Source organism: Humulus lupulus, chromosome 1 (assembly GCF_963169125.1).
Source record: "Humulus lupulus chromosome 1, drHumLupu1.1, whole genome shotgun sequence".
NCBI lineage: Eukaryota > Viridiplantae > Streptophyta > Magnoliopsida > Rosales > Cannabaceae > Humulus > Humulus lupulus.
This window is the reverse complement of record NC_084793.1, coordinates 25,945,224-25,966,909: the sequence shown is the minus strand read 5'-3', so window position 1 is coordinate 25,966,909 and position 21,686 is coordinate 25,945,224. Positions and strand designations below refer to the sequence as shown.

Sequence of the window (21,686 nt, the reverse complement as noted above, 5' to 3'; positions counted from 1 at the left end):
ATAGACGTGCATGGCCATTAAAGCACGAGCTTTTGGACTACACCCTGGAAAGATTGTGCGTGGTGCAATGTTAGAGATAGAGTTCAAGACTACGTGTCACTCTAGTATATTCTAAATTGCATTCACTATGCAAAGGTTCAAGTCGAAAGATACCTTTGTTTATGTTCAATCTTATTGTTCTTAGGTTACTGCTCGATGAAAAATATATTTTTTTAAATAATTCAAGTGGGGGATTGTTGGAACCTATAATATATTATAGTATGAATTATTAAAAATAGAAAATGTGCTTTTATGACTCCCTAGAGGAAGAGTCCCACATTGATTTAGAATACTCTCTTGTAAGGGTATATAGAGTGTGGACTTCAGCCTTGGGGTTGTGCCCCAAGGGGTACCCACTTTTGTGGGAGAGGGAGGAGTCACACAAATGCTCACCTGACCACCACACGCGCGCCGCCGCCGTCCGTCCGACCGACCCGAGCTGAGCTGGCTGGTTGGTTGGTGTGCACCTTATTATTTTTTCTAAAAAAATTATTTATTAAATATTTTTTAGATTTTTAATAAGTGGTAAACTGAAGACTTAATCCCTTCAGATTTTTCAGGGTTATAACTGCCATGCCTCTCCCACGTTTTAATAAAAACGTCTTTATTCCCGTTAATTAAAAATCGATTTTTCTTTAAAAAGGTGCGATTACTTTTCAGAAGAATTATCTCTTTTCAGAAAAAAAAATTAAACTCTCTTTACGATTAAAAAATCCGAGCAGTAGTACTATTAAGGGTGTAGTATACGACGGGTCTCTACAGTGCAGTGGAGGTCCGATCACAGTGAAGACTGAGCTGTTTTATCCTGGGGACGACGGGGCTGATAGTCTGCTTGCACGAATTCTGGGCAGTGCCGCGAACGTCTTAAAGAGAGCGACCTAGTCCGCGACTCAACCCAGACAATCATTCGGTAATTTCGTTCCTTTTTTATTTCTGCAGCAACTTAGAACAACAATGCATGTGCGAGTGTGTGAGATACTTTGTTCTTGAAGATTAGAACAGAGGTGTTGAAGCAACTCCATTGAAGGAGCTCGGTGGTGTACTCAAGCAGATTGGTGACTGTAACTAATTGATATTTGAGAGGAACTCCCAGATTGGCAAGAGCTGGATTAGGTCACTATTTTGGTGACTGAACCAGGATAAAATTTGTGTCTCTCTTTCTCTTATCTTGATCAATTTCTTTCATTTCTTTTGTGCATATATTTCTGGTTTGCATGTGCATTTCTGATCCATCTGTGTTTGAGAATTTGTTTCTGCTAAGCTTTTTGCATGGAGTTGCTACACATTTTAATAAGCGAATCATTCATTTCAATTCTTTCCATGTACAAGATCAATACGAGGTTATTTAAAATCTACTGAGATCAAGAGAATAAACTACATAGTCCATACACTACTGATGAATAAATTACTTTCATCAGAGTAACTCCTTCGATTACAAGTTAAAACCTACTGAAACAGGTAACAAATACACATAAATTTGAGCTAGAACGTTAGATCCTAAACTAAATGGTACCTCAAATTAAGTAAAATAAGAATTCATGAGAGTTAGCCATCTGAGTCATTAGTAGTCACCTACTTACCTAATTCTAAATGGTCATATTAGTAGTACTCATTATAATTCACAGGAGTCCTAAACTAGCTTAGACTATTAAACGATTCACCTTCACAACTTCAGTTTTCCACCGCTGTTTGAGAGTTTGGAGCAAATCTCAGACAGGAAAGCAAAGAAAGCTGCAATGAAGCACATAATCCAAGACAATACGATCATGGCCCAGTCCAGAAAACTTCTCTTGGGCGAATGAGTTCTGTCTGATATGATCAATGCTCTATAAATTGCTTCTGTCATTGCATAAGCTGAAACTGGGTCTGAATCTTCTGCAATAAATCCATACTCGGTTAAGCACACAATGTCATACACTCCACTTGTCTCTGATATATTTAGCCATTCACTTATTTTAATCCTCCCTTCAAGTCTTTCCTCAGTTGATAACATGTCACCATGTGTCAATATCAGTATTGGGCTCTCAACTACAAAAAGGATTAAAAAAAACTTTAGTTTAAAAGTAAAAGAAGCTGTTAATTAAGATAAAGTTGGCTGAACTTACTGCATTTTTTAAAGGCAGGTAAAGAGTAGAGCTCTTTAATGGCATCCATTGGCTTGTAATTCCCTGCTTTGTAAGCCTTATAGATCTCTGCTATGTTAGCCACCACCATGGCACAATTGACTCTCCTCCTTTCAAATTTTGAAGACGATCTCGACATAAGAACTTCTAGTTCATCTTTTCGTAACAAATGATCTCCTGATCTTAAACACAGCTGATTATGGTGAATCCCATCATTCATCCAACTTGATAACTCTTCTATATTCTCACTCATTTGCTCATAGTCAAAACCTCTCGAGTCATACACGCAAAACCCACTTCGCAGTGACCTCAGTACATTATGTTCCTCCAAAAACATACTTGTGTAATCAGGACTATTCCCTAAACCAAAAAAATAAACAAAACCCAGTTACCATCTACCAAAATTACAGTACTTCCACAACCAAATTCACAGGTATAGTAAATATATTAATGCTTACCAGAAGAAGTTTGAGCAAAAGGAACGAGTCCTGAGCGGCCCAAAACGCAGTACATAAGGTTGACAAGAGAGCTCTTGCCAGAACCAGAAAATCCCACCAAGAGAATTGTAACAACTGGAGGAATATCAGTCTTTTCCTTGGGAACACCTCCGGTTGGCATCCAAAAATCACCGGACCGATACGTCACCAGCTTCTGCCTGAGGTCATTGAGACCTTCGTGCGCAACAAGAGCCAATCTCTCAAGCTCTCTCAGCACCCTTAGCCTCGGTGTGAGGCCCGCCACGTTGGGGAGATAAAGCTTGAGCCTTGTACAGTCTTTGAACTTCTCCGCCGATCTCCACCAACAATACGGCTCCAAACCCGCCGAGTCGTACTCGTCGTCGTCGCTCGAAGTAGAGCATATTGGATTCTTCATTCTCTTCGGTGAAATGGGTTGTCAACACTAGTTATGGTACATCGGACGACACTCTATGAGACAAAGGTGGCCACTTACTCACTTGAGTTAGGACAAAGCCATGCGAGTCCATATGTTATGATGCTTCATAGCTATTTCCTGTTTTGTTTTCTTATTTGATTTTTGACCGAAATACCCCTGTTTAACGTTTACAATTTAAGAGAGATAGTCATGAAGAGAGGGTTGTTTTCGGTAGATGAAATTTTTGTGGTGATTATGGTGATCGGACGAGATTCAATGTGTTTCATGCGTCTTTGCTTTGAGTACCTTCCTCTGTTCAGCCCATATAATTCAGCCAAAGTTCTTCTTGTTTTATTTATTTCATTATATGAAAAAAACAAAAACATTCATTCTTCTAAAATTATTATTTCTTTTGGATTTATAATTATTGATTGAAAACGAAATTAGTGGTTATCTTAAAGCAAATAGGGAAAGAAGAAGACATTCTTTACTACATCTACAACAACAAAAAATAATGATGACATATGTTTTATCTCTAGTCACATAATTTGACAATTTATAATGTTATATATTTGAAGAAATTTAGAACTTTTTTTTTAATTATTTACGTATAAAGTGGTTCTATTAACATTCATTTTCCCTTCTCTATTCTCTATATCTCTTTTAATTAATTAATTATATAAAATATCATACATATTTTTATACATTTAACCAAAAAAATCATATTTTAAATTTAAGAAACCTTTAATATATTAGATATAATAGCTTCTAGAGTGCATCCAAAAAAATAAGCATACTGGTGCACCCTTTCGTATTTTCAGCAACTAGATAATTTTAATTTCAAAGTTTTTATATGATGTTCTACAATGTAGTTATTTAGGACATCACAAATTTTCAGAAAATTTTAAATAATTTACAGTGTTAAAATCAAAGTTCAGATAACATGTTTCATATTCGTATAAAATAAAACAAGCACTTATGCAATAGACTATTTGAACTATATTTTTGACACTGTAAATTATGAATTTTTCAAAAATTTGCCGGATATCCTAAATAACTACAACAAACACCATCGTATAAAAAAATAGAATTATAACTATTCACGTGCCAAAAACATCACAGGTGCACTCTAGAATTTGCCTTAGATATATTATATAATTAAAATAAAATTATTATCATGATTTTAAAATTAAATTTGATCAAAATTATACTCGAATATATTTATATGAATTTATCAAATACACTATCTCGGTTTCATATATAAATTTATATAGATAATTGTAAAAACTTTCCTTTATAATTTATAAAATTATAATAAGGAGAATTAGTGAATTGGTATAAAGCAAAGAAAAAGTAATCAAATGATATAATGTTCGGTCAAACTAAATATGGGCTTCTGAACGAAAGCACTAGACCCATTGGGCTCATGTTTTGGGTCAAGCCCACGAGTCATAACTTAACTATTCTGCTCTGCCAAAAGTAGAGCAATCGCCGAACACAAGAAACTCAACTAAATTCAGGTGTGTGAAGATAAGTAACAAGGAACGTAGAATGGAAGCTGCCAAACTATCGACTATTGCTAAGACTTTTAAGCCTTCACCAATTCAAGAACTGTCTCATCTAGCCCAGACCTGCAACGCTATCAACTTGGCTGAAGGCTTCCCAGATTTCCCTGCACCTCTTCATCTAAAAAACGCAGCCATTTCAGCCATTCATTCTGATTTCAATCAATACAGGTTGGTTTATATATACATATTTTTGTGTATCAATCATGATTGGGAGTAACATTATTTACATACATAGTCTATATGTTATGTTAAGGCATGTTCAAGGAGTATGTGACCACCTGGCAAAGATAGTGAATGAGAAGCATAATTTAGATGTGAACCCTCAAACTGATGTAGCCCTTTGCTGTGGCCAAACTGAGGCATTTGCAGCAGCAATCTTTGCAAGTAAGACTCCAATCAATAATGTCTTTATACCATGCAATCAGCAAGGATTTTCATTAATTTTTTTGGGGTTATTATTTGTTTTTTTTTATTAATCTGTTGTGTTTTGGATTTTGATACAGTAATAGATAAAGATGATGAAGTTATACTGTTTGATCCTTGTTTTGAAACATATGAAGCATGTATTACCATGGCTGGGGGGGTTCCTGTAAGCTCCTTTATTACCAACTACTACTAAGATGGAATTATATAAGAGCTACTTTTGTCAAATAAAATATTTTGTATTCATAGTTATACTTTCACAGGTATATGTGGCTCTTGACCCACCTCATTGGTCCTTGAATCCGAAAATTCTTAAGAGGTCTTTTACTGAGAGAACAAAAGCTATAGTATTGAACAGGTTAGAAAGACTCTCCCATAAAGAGTAGTGTTGAAATTGTACTCTTATTATAATACATGGATGATAATACAATATCTGCTAATTCTCTATTATAAGATTATGTTAGTGATAGTATGTGTTTGTGATGTTGTTTCCAATGCATTGTACTTTCGTACATGCTCGAAGCCGTGTTAGTGGAATAGGCTTCCTCTGTTAAGATCCAAAGGTTGCAACTCAAAATCAATTGGCAATGAGTAGATTAACTTATGTTCTTATAAGTGTGTTAATATCCTCGCATCTATATGTCTCTGCTTCCATGTTACATCATTCTTATGTGCCAAAGAAAACTTTGTGCAGTCCTCACAATCCAACTGGCAAAGTTTTCACCAAAGATGAACTTGAGGTTATTGCTGGAGAATGCTGCAGTAGGGATTGCCTTGCTATAACAGATGAAGTATGGTAGTGAAACAAACATTCAAGTTTTAGTAAGCTCTATAGTTTCCCTGAACTTATTTCGAGTATGAACTATTTGTTAATTGGAATTGTCACTAAGATAAACTCTTATAATATTGGAAGAGTTTCTCTAAGTCCATTTTTGTTTTGAACCCTTTGGATGTTTTTCTAGGTATACGAGTATATCACATTCGACAATAACAAACACATATCTCTTGCTTCATTTCCTGGAATGCGAAACCGGACTATCATCACATCTTCCTTGTCCAAATCCTTTAGTGTAACAGGTTAAGTGCGTTAAGGATTATCTTCATGAAAACTACTGCAGCCTTATGGTTGATGATTATTTTAAGTTTGAATGTATTGTTTATCAGGTTGGAGGGTTGGATGGGCCATAGCCCCACCTTTGATTGCCTCAGCAATTAAAAACATTCATGTCAAAATCACAGATTCTGCTCCAGCACCATTCCAAGAGGCTGCCTTGACTGCTTTAACAAGCCCTCCAGAATATTTTGATTCTCTGCGAAGAGTAAGATAAAACTAGACTGATAACCATACTTATGCATTTATTACCCTTACTTGACACTGAAAATAAACCTATTGATTCTCAGGATTATGAGTCCAAAAGAGATTACATGGTCAAGTTGCTTGAAGGGGTTGGTTTTAAAATTGAGTTTAAGCCTCAAGGCGCTTTCTTCTTATTTGCAGAGCTTCCTGAAAATTTCCCATTTACTGATGTATGGTGCTCTCTTGTTCACTTGTCATGCATACTTTTCTAATGTTCCTAATTGAGTTAAAGTTACGTACCATTTTTGATGAGTAAAATTATGAAATTGTCTCTTAACAGATAGAATATGTAAAGGAGTTGATAGAAAGGGCAGGAGTGGTGGCTGTGCCAGGATGTGGATTTTTTCATGCAAACTTGTATTTGGAGAAGCTTTGTGAAGTCGATTATAGGTACCAAAACAGATATATAAGGTTTGCTTTTTGTAAGAGCGATCAAACTTTGGCCTCTGCTGCACAAAAACTTGGATCCATGAAATTTTGAACTCTACATAATTAGCATGGTATTATCACGGCAGACCATCATTCATTTTCATGTCAAGATTATCACGGGCATGACAGTTTATGTTGTTTAGTAGGTTGTCGTTTATAATGACGAGTGTCGTTTTTATATATTTGGCCCTGCGGTGTCCTTTTTGGAAGTTTATTCTCATTAGTGCATTGTTTATTAATTGAATTATCACAATTTTTAAAGTTATTGCATAACTTTCTATTTTTTTTTACCAAGACAAATATATTGAAAGAAGAAAAAATGTGCTTTTTACCAATAAAACATTGAAAATTTAAGAGTGTAAAATTAGTATAGTAATTAAAATGAAAAATTAGTTTTTTTACCATATATATAAAAAAAAAAAGTTGAAGGTCAAAATTTGAATTAACTGTAAAAAAATTTGTTTTATATCTCTATAGAAAACAAATAATGCAAGTGCTGAGCTAGATTTTTTATAGCAATACCATATTCATGATGAATTTCAAAATAGTGTTGCCATTAATCTAAGAAAACATTAATATTTTTAAAATAAAAATATTGTCAATTTCACAAGTGAATCCATGACTTTTTGTACATTTTTTACTCTCTGAAGGTGGCCATATTCTAAGTTCATGGAATTTTTACTCTTGCAAGTTAATAATGTAGCTATTGTCTAAGTTCATGCAATTTTTTAGTTGTTTTCATTTTTTGTTTTGAAGTTTGTGATTTTGGTTTGCAGAATCCTTTTTAAATTATCTCAATCTAACCTAAATATCTTTTTATAAAAATGTTTATCAAAGAATAAACAACACAAAAATATGAATTGCATAATAGAGTAGTGAAAAACAACTTATTACCATACCATTATCATATTAATTTTCTTATTGTTATAATTAATATTTTTTTCTATTATGATTTTTTTTTTGGTACTACTCAACGGTCCAACTCACATAAATAGGAAAAAATATTAATGAAATATAATTAATTATGATCACATTTTTGTTTGAAATAATTAATCCTAATTAAAAAAACCAGTAAAAAACAAAAATGGCGCCAATTAGTGACAAAAGACGAAAATGCCCTCAATTATTGTTTGTCAACGAAAATTCAGTACTCCTCCACTGTCTGCTTCTTAAACACTTGTCCCTGAGACCGTATTCTAAGTCGCCGGGAAATATGTCGTCGCTCATCGACATGGCCGAGGACCAGCATGAACCTCTTATTCTCCAATCACCTCCCCCGCCACAGTACAAAGACTCCTCCGACTATAACGACGAAATCGTTCCCTGCTCACTGTCTCCGGGTCCCGATTCATCGCCACCTACTCCCGCCGATGATAATCAACGTCTCGTATCTCTTGACGTCTTTCGTGGCCTCACCATCGCTGTATTCTCTTTAATTTTCCATGTTCCTATCCTTTTTCACTCAAATTTTGAGCCAATTTCAGCTCTGCTGAATTTCGGTTAGATTAGTAACTTAAGGCTTTGTAGGGCTTAATTTCGATGTCGACAATCTGTTTATCATTTTAGGGTGTGATTCAATTATTGTTAATACTATTTCGTTATCGGAAAAATCATGACTTTTTGTGTCTGGCATTTTTTTCTAATTTTTATTTTACAGTTGATGATATTGGTGGATGACGCCGGAGGAGCTTTTCCGTCAATAAATCATTCTCCATGGTTTGGTGTAACGCTTGCAGATTTTGTAGTGCCCTTTTTTCTTTTTGGTGTTGGTGTTTCTATCAGTCTAGTATTCAAGGTGCTAATTAAATGTTGTTATTATGATTTTTTTTCAATGTTTCATGTTGCATTTGTATGGTCGATAGTACTATGATCCTGTAAATTCTGACAATTAGACTTGGGGATGGTTCAAATTTTTCAAAACTACGCCTCACTCTGACTTTCCATGCAGAAACTCTCCAATAAACCAAGAGCTACAATGAAAGTACTGCTGAGGGCAATTAAGCTCTTTCTATTAGGATTGTTACTTCAAGGTTTGTTGCTTTCTTACTTTGACATCCTCATTCCTGAGAATTTTTTTTAGTCTCTACCATTAGCTTATGATTAGCTTAAGTTTGATATAGTCAAATCTTTGCGTGCTTTTAGTTTATATTGATAGAATATGATAGACCATTAATGTATACACTAGGAGGGGTAGGAAAGGTATTGGTAAGTCTGTTGTAGGGGATAATTAGTTGGGGAGGTTAATAAGGTTGTTATGTGGGTTTGTATGAACTGCGCGGGTGAGTTACACGGGAGTTGCATGGTTATTAGAATATAACCAAGGCAGTGAGCCTTTTTGTAGCCTGTCGAGTAATTGGTGGGTTTAACCCTTTGGGGAGAGAACTAGGCTCTCGAAATCCTAGATATCAATACAGAGGCAATCGTTTTCTTTCCAATTTTCTGGCTGTTCTCACTAATTCTGGAGGGTTAACCTATCAAGGTGGTATCGGAGTTTTCGGTTGACATGGGGCCATAGAAGATGGATTCTCAAGTTGAGATTTGGGATGAGAATTTTGAAGCTGTCCAAGCTGAGTTTCAGAAGGGACTCACACGGAAGTTTGATATGATTTTCAGCAGTTGCCGAAGGAGATTGAAATGCTAAAATCAGAGGCCCAACGCTTGACGGCCATGGAGAAAAAGATGGATTACTTGGTCTCACACCTAGCTCAATAACTGCAAGCAGTAGGGAAGACCACGACAGAGGCAACAACGGTTAGTGCTGATCACCAAAGACGAGTTGTTGATGAAGAGTTATCACCTACGACAGCCACTAGCTCCCTAGCGATCCATTTGATGCCATCACCCACACCCTTATCCGATTAGTTGCCACCATCGGCGTCTAGCCAGCCGGACTCACACTACACAGCTCATGGGTATGGTCACGATTATCATCCTCCAAGAATGGAGCTGCCACTATTTTCAGGCAAGAATCCCGACCGCTGGATATATAGGGCAGAGAGGTATTTTTTGTTGATCCGGATGTCGGAGTCGATGATGCTTGAAGCTGCTATCGTGGGGTTGGATGGGGGCGCCCTTACCTGGTTTCGGTGGGAAAATCAGCATAGGCCGATCACTTCTTGGGTGACACTGAAGAGTTTGTTGATCTTACGGTTCCGAGCAGCTCCAGTGGGATCTATTGCCGAAGAGTTTATGTCTGTGGTTCAGACCACCACCGTGAAGGAAAGTTTTGGCATCTCGGGTCCCCGATGTACCCAAACATATATTAGAGGGGAGTTTTGTGAAGGGGCTTAAGGAAGAGATTAGAGGGGCACTTCACATCTTGCAGCCCATGGGTTTGGCAAATATAATGGACACAACCCAACGTGTGGAGGAGGGCCACCACCTGTTTGCAACCAGCCAGGCCCCTCGTGCCTCTGTTTCTCGGGCCCACTTTGAGCCCAATCACCTCAGCTCGGGCTATCACGAATCCGTTCTTTGCCAGATCCATTCCGTCTCCTCAGGCCTCCGTAACGCAGGCAACGATCACTCCAGCTCCAAGTGTAGCGAGGGTGGCTAAGCCACTGTCGGTACAACGGCTGTCGGAAGCAGAGTATCAGGATAAGAAGGCGAGAGGGGTATGCTTTAAGTGCGATAAGAAGTTTCATTGCAGGCATGAGTGTGATCAGAAGTTTTTACAAGTGATGTTGACCATGGATGATGAGGAGGACATGTCGGTGTCGAAATCTCCTCCGCCGTCGCTGAACTCGGGAGAGACAGTGGGTTTTGAGGAAACCTTGGCCACCTTGTCATTAAATTCCTTGGTTGACATCTCCTCAACACATACGATGTAGTTGGCGGGACATATTGGGCAACGGCCAGTCACGGTGTTAATAGACAGTGGAGCAACCCATAACTTCATCTCCATAGAAGTTGTTTCAGCAGTTGGAATCCCCATAACTCCCACAACCTGCTATGGAATTTTGCTGGGAACGGGCGGGAAGGCGCGCACAGAAGGCATCTGTGCCCAGGTGGAGTTAGACTTAGGAGCTTTGAGGATGGTCACTGATTTTTTGCCCTTGGAATTGGGTGGTGCTGATATAATATTGGGTATCAAATGGCTGGAGACATTAGGCAACATTGAGGTAAATTGGAGAACCATGGTCATCAGATTTGAAATGGTGGGAGTTTGGATAACCTTGCACGACGACCCAAGTTTGTGCAAGTCCCCAATATCGTTGAAGGCAATGATCCATACAGTAGAGCATGAAGGAGTCGGGTTCTGGGTGCAATTGGGAACCTTGACAGCCGAGAATGTGGCCCATTTTGACACCATTCCGCCGGTAGTAGCTGTTTTGCTTCAGAGATATGCTTAAGTTTTTTCCATGCCACCAGGGCTGCCACCATCCTGAGTTTGAGAACATGTGATCAATCTTCGTGAAGGGGTGGGACCGATCCCAGTTAGGCCATATCAGTATGCACTGGTGCAAAAAGATGAAATTGAGCGATTAGTGTTGGAAATGCTGCAAGCCAGGATCATTCAGCCAAGTACATGCCCATTCTCGAGCCCGGTGTTGTTGGTTAGGAAGAAGGATGGTAGTTGGAGGTTTTGTGTAGATTACTGAGCACTAAATACAGGAGACGGTGGCAGATAAATTTCCTATTCTGGTAATAGATAAGTTGCTAGATGAGCTACATGGTGCTCGGGTGTTCACCAAATTGGATTTGAAGTCCGGTTATCACCAAATTAGAGTGGCTGCTCGAGAAGTTGAGAAGACGGCGTTTCGCACACACGAGGGTCACTATGAGTTTCTTGTGATGCCTTTCGCGCTTACTAATGCGTCGACCACTTTTCAAGGGTTGATGAATGAGGTAGTTAGAGAGTTTTTGCGCAAGTTTGTTCTTGTATTTTTTTATGATATTTTGATATATAGTTGTTCTTTGGAAAATCATGTTGGGTATTTGGAGTTGGTTTTAGACAGATTGCAACATCACAGGTTGTTTGCAAACTAGAAAAAGTGTTTGTTTGCCCAACCAAGCCAAGGTAGAGTACCTTGGCCACATCATTTCAGCCCATGGTGTGGCAGCAGACCCAAGTAAATTAGACGCCATGGCTAATTGGCCTATTCCGAAGACTATTAAGGAGCTTAGGGGAGTTTTGGGGTTGACAGGTTACTACAGAAAGTTTGTCAAGGGGTATGGTAGTATAGCTCGTCCTCTCACGGACCAACTCAAGAAAGATGCCTTTGGATGGTCTACTGAAGCACAAGAGGCATTTACTCAGCTGAAAAATGCGATGTGTACCGTGTCTGTACTAGCTCTTCCTGATTTTTCTGCACCATTCATACTTGAGTCAGATGCTTCTGGCTTGGGATTGGGTGTTGTGTTGATGCAAAATCAGCGGCCCATAGCATTTTTCAGTCAAGTTTTATCCCCTCGGGCGCACCAAATCAGTCTATGAGAGAGAGCTAATGGCTATAGCAATAGCTATTCAAAAGTGGGGACCTTATTTGCTAGGAAGGAAGTTTTTGGTGAGAACGGACTAACGAAGTTTAAAGTACTTGTTGGAACAGCGATTAATGGCTTCGGAGTATCAAAAATGGTTGACAAAAATCTTGGGGTATGATTTTGAGATACAATACAAGCCGGGATTAGAAAACAAAGTTGCGAACGCGCTCTCTAGGATGCATGGGGAAGTTTCTTTGGCTGTAATTTCAGTCCCAAACGTGTTGTCCATACCAGACTTACAAGCTCATATAGCTTCAGATCCGACACTCTCCAAGGTGGTGCATGAGCTGGAAAAAGGCAAGGATTGAGGAGGTTATTCATTGACTCAAGGCTGTCTTAAGTTTAAAGGTCGATTGGTGCTGCCTACTACATCACCATTTATACTGATATTATTACAGGAGTATCACAGTAGTAATATGGGAGGGCATTCCGGGGATTTTAGTACTTTTCAGAGGGTGGCTGTGGACCTTTATTGGTCAGGAATGCGCAAGGACATACATAAATTTGTCGCTGAATGTAGTGTATGCCAACAACATAAGTATGCGACTCAAACTCCAGTTGGTCTCCTTCAGCCATTACCAATTACAGATTAGATATGGGAAGATGTCTTAATGGATTTCATTGAGGGATTGCCATATTCAAATGGTTTTGACTCTATTTTTCTATTTTGATAGTGGTGGATAGATTGAGCAAATATGGACATTTTGTACCACTTCGGCATCCATTCTCAGCGATGACAATAGCTGCTATTTTTGTTCGTGAGGTGGTCAAGTTGCATGGAATTCCCCGTTCAATTGTGTTCGATATAGACAAGATCTTCCTCGGTCTTTTTTGGAAGGAACTCTTCCGTTTGCAAGGTACTTGGCTAAAGCAAAGCACGGCTTACCATCCTCAATCCGACGGCCAAACAGAGGAAGTTAATCGATGCTTGGAGACATATCTTCGCTGTTTTGTGAGTTCGAAACCCAGCCAATGGTCGAAATGGATGCCGTGGGCAAAATATTGGTACAATATCACCTTCCATGCCTCAGCAGGCATGACTCCATTCAGAACAGTATATCATCGTGACCCTCCGCCTCTTTCAGAATAGTACTCATGTCTCGGCAGTGGAACAAAATTTGAAGGAACAGGATGATATTCTTTGTTTGCTGAAACAAAACTTGCACAGGGCACAACAGAAAATGAAAACTCAGGCAGACCACAAAAGGAGAGATGTGCAGTTCAAAGTTGGTGATTTGGTGTATGTGAAACTAAGGCCCTATCGACAACGGACAGTAGCGAAAAAGGTAAATGAGAAGCTGGCACCTCATTTCTTTGGGTCTTTTCCTGTCACAGCTCGAGTAGGCATGGCTGCTTATAGACTTCAACTACCTTCGGATGCGTTTGTACACCCTGTTTTTCATGTCTCGATGCTTAGAGCTGCACTTTGTCCTCAACAGCAAGCTACTAAGTTACCACCAGGATTGACAACCGACTTGGAGTGGATTTTAGAGCTAAAGGAGGTGTTGGATGTGAGGACAAGGTGAGACTTCGGGCGGGCGGTATTGATAGACCACCATTGACTTATGTATACACTAGGAGGGGTAGGAAAGGTATTAGTAAGTCTGCTGTAGGGGATAATTAGTTGGGGAGGTTAATAAGGTTGTTATGTGGGTTTGTATGATCTGTGGGTAAGGTACACGGTAGTAGCATGGTTATTAGAATATAACCAAGGCAGTGAGCCTTTTTGTAGCCTGTCGAGTAATTGGTGGGTGTAACCCTTTGGAGAGAGAACTAGGCTCTCGAAATCCTAGATATCAATACAGAGGCAATTGTTTTCTTTCCAATTTTCTGGCTGTTCTCACAAATTCTGCAGGGTTAACCTATCAGAATACTAGCTTGTTAAGAGCAAACTTTCCTTGCTAGTATTACATTGAAATTTTGTACACTCTAGCTCAAAGCAGTATTTTTCCTGTCAGTGCTTTTAAGTTATCTTGAATAATGTTAATGAATATCAGCTCTTAGTTTTATTGTTGGGTTGTTTCCTTAGGTGGGTATTTCCATGGGCGTAGCCATTTGACGTATGGAGTTGATGTGGGCAAAATTCGTTGGTTAGGAGTGTTACAGGTACCACACTTGATCTGTGACGGGTAAAGCCTTATAGTGAAGTAGCTTATATGTCATGCTAGCATTGCCAATGTATATCCTTCATTATACATTGGAATATTTTTATTGGTATTAAAAGTTTTCCGCTGTCTTCTTCTCTATTTGTAACTGAGTACTAATATTCAAAGTGTGGCAAGCTCTTTAAAGTTTTGAAACTTTTGCCTTTGTAATTGCCAGAGGATATCAATTGCTTATTTACTAGCTTCAATGTCAGAGATCTGGCTTGTTAAAAACATCAGGGTTGAATCTCCAGCAGCATTTATAAGAAAATACTACTCTCAAGGGTATGTTTCGTTAGATACTCATTGGTGCTCATGTCTGTTTCATGAAGATCTCTCTTTATGTTTTTTTTTTAATATTATTGTTTAGCTACGAAATTCCTGTAAATTGGTTTTAGAAAAGACTTATGTTCACTTCATAGATAGGCATTAACTTTTAACCAATGATGATCGAACTTGCAATTGGACAATGTTGTCATTTATTTTCCCATTTGTTCAATGTAGAGTATTATGATGTTACTAGTATAATCTACTTATGGACAGATGGTTTATATGTCATTGGTTTTGCTTGTACTATTTTCTTATGATTGTTTCTGTACTATGCAGGTTGTTTGCCATCTTACTCTGCTCAGTTTACATGCTCTTGTTATATGGTCTTTATGTTCCAAATTGGGCTTTTGCAGCTTCCCATTTGAACTTGTCTGGTTATGCTTCAGAAACTTTAGCTGTGAGTTAACTTGTACAGTAATCTGCATTATGAGATCATTTAATATCTGCAATTTTTATGTTGATGCCACCGTTCTTCCTTGTTCTTATTAAACTTTCAATTCGTGATCATGTAATGAGCACAATGATTATTGCTTGTTGTGTGATCAGATGATTTTTGATGTCATCTTTTTCTGATCTCAGCATCCTTACATTTCTGTGTATCTATTACGTGCTAGCTATGTCATATTCCTTTTCCATAAGAGTTCTTTGTTTTGCTTAACCCCAGATGTTTGTTTTGTGGAATTGATGTAAAGCACAATGTTTCATTTCCCAGGTCCATTGTGAAGTGAGGGGAAGTCTTGAACCTCCTTGCAATTCTGTCGGTTTGATTGACAGAGTTATTCTTGGAGAAAATCATCTTTACCAGCGTCCTGTTTACAGAAGAACAAAGGTTTCTCCCCTCGAGCAATTGTGTTAATTTTTGCTTTTGATTCCCACACCGCACCCGAACATTATTTTGTTTGTTCATGAAGAGATCTCAATTTTTCTTGTTCCTTAGGAATGCAGTGTTAATTCTCCCGACTATGGACCTCTTCCACCAAATTCACCAGGGTGGTGCCTTGCGCCATTTGATCCCGAGGGCATTATAAGGTTATGTTCTAGTCTTTCATTTCTCTGACCTTTTATCTGTATTATATTCACCAATTAATTTCTTCAATACTTGGAAGAAGAGTGTTTTCTTTAGATATAAAATGTTTTTCATTATTTTTAAGCTGATTTTCATGTATGCATTTTCCTTCTAAGATCTGCAAAGATGATTACCACTAGACAAGTAAAGCTTACATGAAATTTGATCGAACCTTTTCTTTTAAAATGCTTCAGTAGACTATATTGAGGTCTGCGTAGAATTCTATTTGGAAACCCATTTTTCTTTTGCCACATTGATCCCCAACCATCTTTATTAAGCTAGTCCTTACTGGGGTCTGATATATAGTACACTGCAGAGGATTAAACTATGAGGATCTATTCAAGGAGGCTTGTCGAGCCCCAAATAAAAGGATCACGATCTACCAACATAATTTATGTTCTTAGTGAGAGCAAGGTCATATTGTTTCTTATCTAATATCTAATTTGTTTTCTTTATCAAATTCAAGTTCTCTGATGGCTGCCATTACATGTTTTGTGGGATTGCTTTACGGGCACATAGTTGTGCATTTTAAGGTATGATACTTATTACCTCAGAATGTGCATATGATTGTGAATTAACAATGGCTGTTAGTGCTCTCATATTCTCGGGTGTGTCTTCATGGTGCTTAGGTTAGTATTCTCTTATTTGATACCTTTTTTTCATCGTCTTTCTTGTAGGGCCAAAGACAGAAGATACTTCTGTGGTCCTCATTTTCAATCCCCCTTATAATCATGGGATTCATTCTGGAGGTTTTAGGTATATTATCTGAAAATTGAGATTTATTAAAATTTTCAGTTTTCATTCTTTATTTTGTGCTAAACAATAACTACTTCTTTCAGGCATTCCTTTTTCAAAACCTTTATATACTTTGAGCTACACATTTCTGACAGCTGGAGCATCGGGCTTGTGTTTAACCATTATCTATTACATTGTAAGTTCAGATCATTAAATACAAAGTATTGTATATGTATTGTGTATAAGAGAGAGTAGGGACGTCAAGATTGTGAGGAGCTTCATTTGTTAATTTTAGACAGAATTGAGGGTGCTAGCAAGTAAATGTGGTCCAATGTTTTTCTAATACAGGTCGATGTCAAAGTGATTAGAAAGCCTACTATGTTATTGCAGTGGATGGGGATGAATGCTCTCATTATCTATGCTTTGGCTGCCTGCGAACTTTTCCCGGCAGCTGTGCAGGGTTTCTATTGGCAGTCACCTGAAAACAACCTGGTAATTCTATTGACACACTAAAAACAAACGTGTTTGAGTGTCCCACATGGAAAGTGTGGGAACATTATACTATTTATTTATTTGAGCCTGAGTTATTTCACTCATCACTGATTAGTTTTGAGATGGAATTCCCATAATTTATCGCACGTTCCATTCTCTTGCTCTCGAAACCTCATCCTACCATCTAAAACTTTCCATTTCACTGTTAACTTTTATTCTTACTGTATATTCTTCCAAATCGACACTTGTAAGATTCAGTAACTTGGCAAACATACACTATCTATTTGCAATTTATAACATTTCAATTGTTTTATTATGAGATTATGTAGTTTGCTGTTGAAATGATTGATAATTTTGATTCTGCATTGTCTTGTGGATTGGCTAACACCTACAAAATGCCATTCAGGTTGATGGCACGGAAACCTTATTGCAGGCCATACTACATTCAAGGAAATGGGGTACCTTAGTGTTTGTAATGCTTGAAATTTTATTCTGGGGTGTCATCGCTGGTTTTCTTCACATGAAAGGCATATACATGAAACTATAAAATAATTCTTTTACACGTATATAACAGCTTGGAAATAGTGGGAACATAAAACTAATATACAGATTTCTTTACTTTATTGCACAAAAGCTCTTCCTCTGAAATAGATATGTCTGTTTATAAGGGGGGGAAGGTAGTCGATTCCTCGAGGTCTTAAATTTATTATAGCTGACGCATTGTCGGTTGTGAGTTGTGACTCGGTCAAAAGAATATCAAATCTTTCAGGGTGTGTCTAGAAAGGTGATGACGAAAGAGATATGACCTAAGATTGTTTGTAGAGTAAGACAAAATAATGAATTGGTTTCCATTATGTTATTCCCTTTAACATGAAAAAAAAGGGTAATGCTGTCTATATATATTGTGAAAAAAGAAAGAAAAGAAAAAGATTAGGGAAACAGGATATGGGAGTGCTGTAAGATTTTTATAAAAATAAAGTGTTTATAGAGAGCTTTTGGAATCCATTTGGGTACAGGATACTAATATTGACCAAGAGGTGAGGACCGTTCACACTAAATATAACATATTCATTATTGTGGTGTGTTCATGCTTCATGTTTCATGTAATTCTATCTATGATTAAAGCCTGTTAAATGAAGCAAAACTTGGGATCTATTCATAAAAGCAGAACCTAAATGCTTCATATACTTAAGATAACACTACAGCCAAAAAGTTCTTTACTGACTTTATATTGCTTGTGGAGCCAGGGCTAATTGATTTAACCGATTAAGAAAGATAAAGAAAAACAAACAAAAGAATTTTGGGATTTGGTATATTTGTTTTCTTGAAGTTAAAGATAACTTGAATGTTAAAAGAATTAAAAATGTTCCTTTAGGAATTGAACATCTAAAGATTCCATTACTAGGGTGAAACAGAGATAACTTAAAGCAATATAAAGCTTTAGGCCATCAAGTGCCTACCTACTTGTAACTGTTACTACCATTTTCTTTCTACTCCAATTACTTCACAAAGAGAGTTTCGAGTGTTGGAAATGGCTACTGAGAAGGGAACTGCTGAGGTTTTAGACACCCAGAATGATAGAAGAAGCATCCAAGAGAACACTGAACAATCATCAAAGAGCATACAATCGTCATATGAAGAACCACATTTTAGCAAGGCACTAGCGCACAGAGCATTATACTGCACAGGCAGTGGCGGTGGCCGTAGAAGAAAACTCAGAATCAATGATGTCAAAGCACAACCAAGTAGGTTAAGTAAGGTTTCCTTGGCTGAGGAAGAAGAGAACAACTAGATGACAAGCTAAGTTTGGCTGCCTTTTCTGTGATGTATCTTTCTTAATTATTATTATTAGCCATCATCATCTTTGGGATTACCAGGTATTTAGAATTAGAAACATGTACTATATAGATGACTCTATTGATCATTCTTGTTGTGTTTTTCATATTCGAAGGTGATCATGTTCACACCAATTCCAATTATATAATTAGCTTTACAAATGGAATTACCAAGAACACAATTTTCATAGTCAAATTATTAAGTTTTAGGAATAAAGACTTGCAAATATCGAAATTGTTAAAATCAATGGTTCGGTTTCCCTAGGGGAGCTGCCCCTTTGTGATAGCTAGATTTTAGTTCAATAAATGTTCTTATATGGCGAAAAAGATTCTTAAGTTAATATATATTTATATACACTCACAAGTGCACATAGAAAATTCACATTGTATATGCGTTGAGACTTCTTCAAATTTCAAGTAATTGACCATCAAATATATTAGGCACAAGAATGCACAACCTCAGCCACTCACTGAGTGTTCGCTCTTAACACAATTAATACAATGTGGCATGTTCGAACAACATTTCCAACAATGCTGATTTATAAAGGTAAAAGGGCATACCGAAAACTTTTCTTTTTGAGTAAACAGAATTCTTTTTTTTTTTGTTATAATAAAATAATAAATTATCTGTTTTTTTTCCAGCAAAAGGAAGTGCCGTTGGAATTTGCTGGATTTTAAGTGTTTTCCCATGTGAAACAAAATAAAAGAATATAAATGCAATGATTGATAAATCTAAGAAATTTTAATGACAAATATTATTTTGTATTTTTTTATTGTTAATAACGTCAACTCTTTATAACAAAATACTTTCACAAAATTAGTAAGGTTAATAATCTGTAACGCGACCGTTGCATTATATACTTTTAAATAGTATTAGACTTGTTAATCAAATCATTTGGTCGTAAACGTGTACCTAAAGATAATTAGCAAGTTATGGTTAAAAAATTTGGTCAAAGGAAGTAATCATTTCATTAACATTAAAAGGTCATTTACAATTCAAAAGAATACAATAGGCTAACTTAAGCGGCAAAATGAGGGTTCGACCCTAGTTCCTCTATAAATCCCCGATCGTGGTGGTCAAGCAAGTTGTATATGTACACGCCACCACCGAAGCTCTCCAACTCATGGCTGGTCTAGCGTCCATTTTCCCTTACTTGCACCACATAGCACCCGTGAGCCAAGACTCAACAAGAAAACTTAAACATGCTCAAAGCAGTTAATAACATATTACAGAATCATAAATAGCACGCCTAGCTGTAATAACTCTACTTGTGCATGCATTCAATCCATGTAAGTGACTATAGAGTCACATCGAAGCCTATTGCCCTAGATAAGTGACTGTAAAGTCACCTCGGGGCCCATCGCCCTATTTTTGTGCCAAGCGTACCTGGCGCTTTATTTTCCAAGCGACCATACTGTCGATCAACCGTATACCACGCTCCTGGATATGTCTAACCATATCAGTCAGTGCTCAGCACGCTATTGTCGCGCTTGACTTATAAGTCAAGTCTTTCAATCAGATAATACAGACAAGCATAAATCATCTAACGATTATCCAGATTCAAAGCATTCAAGCATGCTTAATAAAACAGTCACATGCATAATCATAATCGTGCTCATCCACATGGGCTCGGGCTCTAATCATAACCCAGGGTGCAGTTTTCTTACCTCTGGTCCAAGCATTGGATAAATAGAAACTACCCTCGAACACGATCCCCTTCCGAGCCCTAGCGGTACCCTAGTCACAACCATAAGAGAGGATAACCATCAATATCAAGTAAATAAATGCTTCCTAACTGAGTCCTAGCCTCCTGGACCTCGAATTCTACTAAACATGTTAGTAGAATCCTTCCCGAGCCCTTAGGTTTGAGTCCCCGCAACTCAAAACTTCACTTGGCTAATCTATCCAATTAACACCGCGGTGCGCCCTTGAAGGGTCATGGCGCGTGCTAAAGCAGGATACCCTAGTCTTGTTTTCACTGGACACGTGCCGCGGGGCAGGCCACCAGGCGCCGCGATGCTAAGCTAGTTCAAAAAAGAACCCCAACGCCTCTAAGTTCGTGCGGGTCGCGACACTCCAAGAATAGCGCCGCGGCACAACCCCGCAAACCCAGTTTTCTAATCTAACATTTTCCTCCGAGCCAATTCTCTCAAAATTCATCCCAATTAACAACCAAATCCCTAATTGAGTCCGAAAATCTCAATAATACACTTAAGGCAACACAAATACACCAAAAACTGCGACAAAATCTTACTCCAATTCAAAACCCAACCCTAAGCTTAAAACTCAAGAAAACAACTTAAACCACCAGAATTCTTAGCAAAACAGAGCAACGAACCTTACCTTAGCTGTGCAACTACGACCCTAAGCAACACCTTAATCCAGTCCTAGCTCCAAGCCCTCAATTTCCAGCTAAACTCCTCCAAAATCCAAAAAACTTAATCACCTTATAAGAGGGAAAGACGGAAAAAGAGAGAGTGAAATGGGAGGGTTTTTTTTTTTTTTTGTAATCTAGTCTCTTCTAAAGCTTCTAATAGACTAAGATAATCTAGGGCATGAAAAGACTAAAATGCCCTTTGTCCGAAAGCTCTCTTTAATGCTCTCAAGGGCAAAATCATCTTTTGCCACCATTTCCCACCAATCCACAATTAACACCATATTTCCCCATTTAATTCCAATATCCCCAAATAATTACCAAACAACTTCCCATCACCTGAAAATTCCCGATAATGTACTAAATTACCAAAATACCCCTAGGCTCACCTCGAGCTGGGTATTTAGCCCCGT

The 21,686-nt window shown here is 37.8% G+C and overlaps 3 protein-coding genes across 6 annotated transcripts; 2 read left to right on the top strand and 1 right to left on the bottom strand.

Annotated features, from left to right (window-relative positions):
• Positions 1-1,362: 1,362 nt before the first annotated feature.
• LOC133789688 (uncharacterized) lies at positions 1,363-3,240 on the bottom strand. Its single transcript, XM_062227465.1, has 3 exons — positions 2,621-3,240; positions 2,145-2,522; positions 1,363-2,067 (listed from the first exon to the last, which is right to left on the bottom strand). The coding sequence occupies exons 1-3, from the start codon at positions 3,033-3,035 to the stop codon at positions 1,703-1,705; spliced, it is 1,158 nt and encodes a 385-aa protein (XP_062083449.1). The 5' UTR covers positions 3,036-3,240; the 3' UTR covers positions 1,363-1,702.
• Positions 3,241-4,532: 1,292 nt separating this feature from the next.
• Positions 4,533-7,095, top strand: LOC133789681 (uncharacterized). Its single transcript, XM_062227459.1, has 9 exons — positions 4,533-4,771; positions 4,857-4,987; positions 5,107-5,192; positions 5,290-5,384; positions 5,721-5,817; positions 5,989-6,103; positions 6,191-6,345; positions 6,428-6,553; positions 6,664-7,095. The coding sequence occupies exons 1-9, from the start codon at positions 4,587-4,589 to the stop codon at positions 6,862-6,864; spliced, it is 1,191 nt and encodes a 396-aa protein (XP_062083443.1). The 5' UTR covers positions 4,533-4,586; the 3' UTR covers positions 6,865-7,095.
• LOC133789651 (uncharacterized) lies at positions 6,664-17,696 on the top strand. 4 transcript variants are annotated; one of them, XM_062227454.1, is made up of 13 exons: positions 6,664-6,773; positions 8,470-8,607; positions 8,761-8,842; positions 14,326-14,402; positions 14,619-14,725; positions 15,047-15,167; positions 15,483-15,599; positions 15,708-15,799; positions 16,303-16,369; positions 16,514-16,592; positions 16,676-16,767; positions 16,920-17,063; positions 17,470-17,696. In XM_062227454.1, exons 2-13 carry the CDS (start codon positions 8,473-8,475, stop codon positions 17,608-17,610), a joined length of 1,254 nt encoding a protein of 417 aa, XP_062083438.1. In that variant the 5' UTR covers positions 6,664-6,773; positions 8,470-8,472; the 3' UTR covers positions 17,611-17,696. The 4 variants fall into 4 exon arrangements, with proteins under 4 accessions (XP_062083438.1, XP_062083425.1, XP_062083420.1 ...); XM_062227441.1 differs by lacking the exon at positions 6,664-6,773 and adding an exon at positions 7,882-8,235 and having other exon boundaries at positions 16,962-17,063; XM_062227436.1 differs by lacking the exon at positions 6,664-6,773 and adding an exon at positions 7,882-8,235.
• Positions 17,697-21,686: the final 3,990 nt, after the last annotated feature.

Excerpts from the sequence above, each read along its gene's own strand:
- LOC133789688 (XM_062227465.1), bottom strand. The coding sequence starts at position 3,035 with ATGAAGAATCCAATATGCTCTACTTCGAGCGACGACGACGAGTACGAC. Across the intron at positions 2,523-2,620 it reads TTTTGCTCAAACTTCTTCTG|GGAATAGTCCTGATTACACA; the intron begins GTAAGCATTAAT and ends TTTTTGGTTTAG. Across the intron at positions 2,068-2,144 it reads ACCTGCCTTTAAAAAATGCA|TTGAGAGCCCAATACTGATA; the intron begins GTAAGTTCAGCC and ends TCCTTTTTGTAG.
- LOC133789651 (XM_062227436.1), top strand. The coding sequence starts at position 7,897 with ATGGCGCCAATTAGTGACAAAAGACGAAAATGCCCTCAATTATTGTTT. Across the intron at positions 16,593-16,675 it reads ATTCATTCTGGAGGTTTTAG|GCATTCCTTTTTCAAAACCT; the intron begins GTATATTATCTG and ends TACTTCTTTCAG. Across the intron at positions 16,768-16,919 it reads TAACCATTATCTATTACATT|GTCGATGTCAAAGTGATTAG; the intron begins GTAAGTTCAGAT and ends TTTCTAATACAG.
- LOC133789681 (XM_062227459.1), top strand. The coding sequence starts at position 4,587 with ATGGAAGCTGCCAAACTATCGACTATTGCTAAGACTTTTAAGCCTTCA. Across the intron at positions 4,772-4,856 it reads TCTGATTTCAATCAATACAG|GCATGTTCAAGGAGTATGTG; the intron begins GTTGGTTTATAT and ends TGTTATGTTAAG. Across the intron at positions 6,554-6,663 it reads AAAATTTCCCATTTACTGAT|ATAGAATATGTAAAGGAGTT; the intron begins GTATGGTGCTCT and ends GTCTCTTAACAG.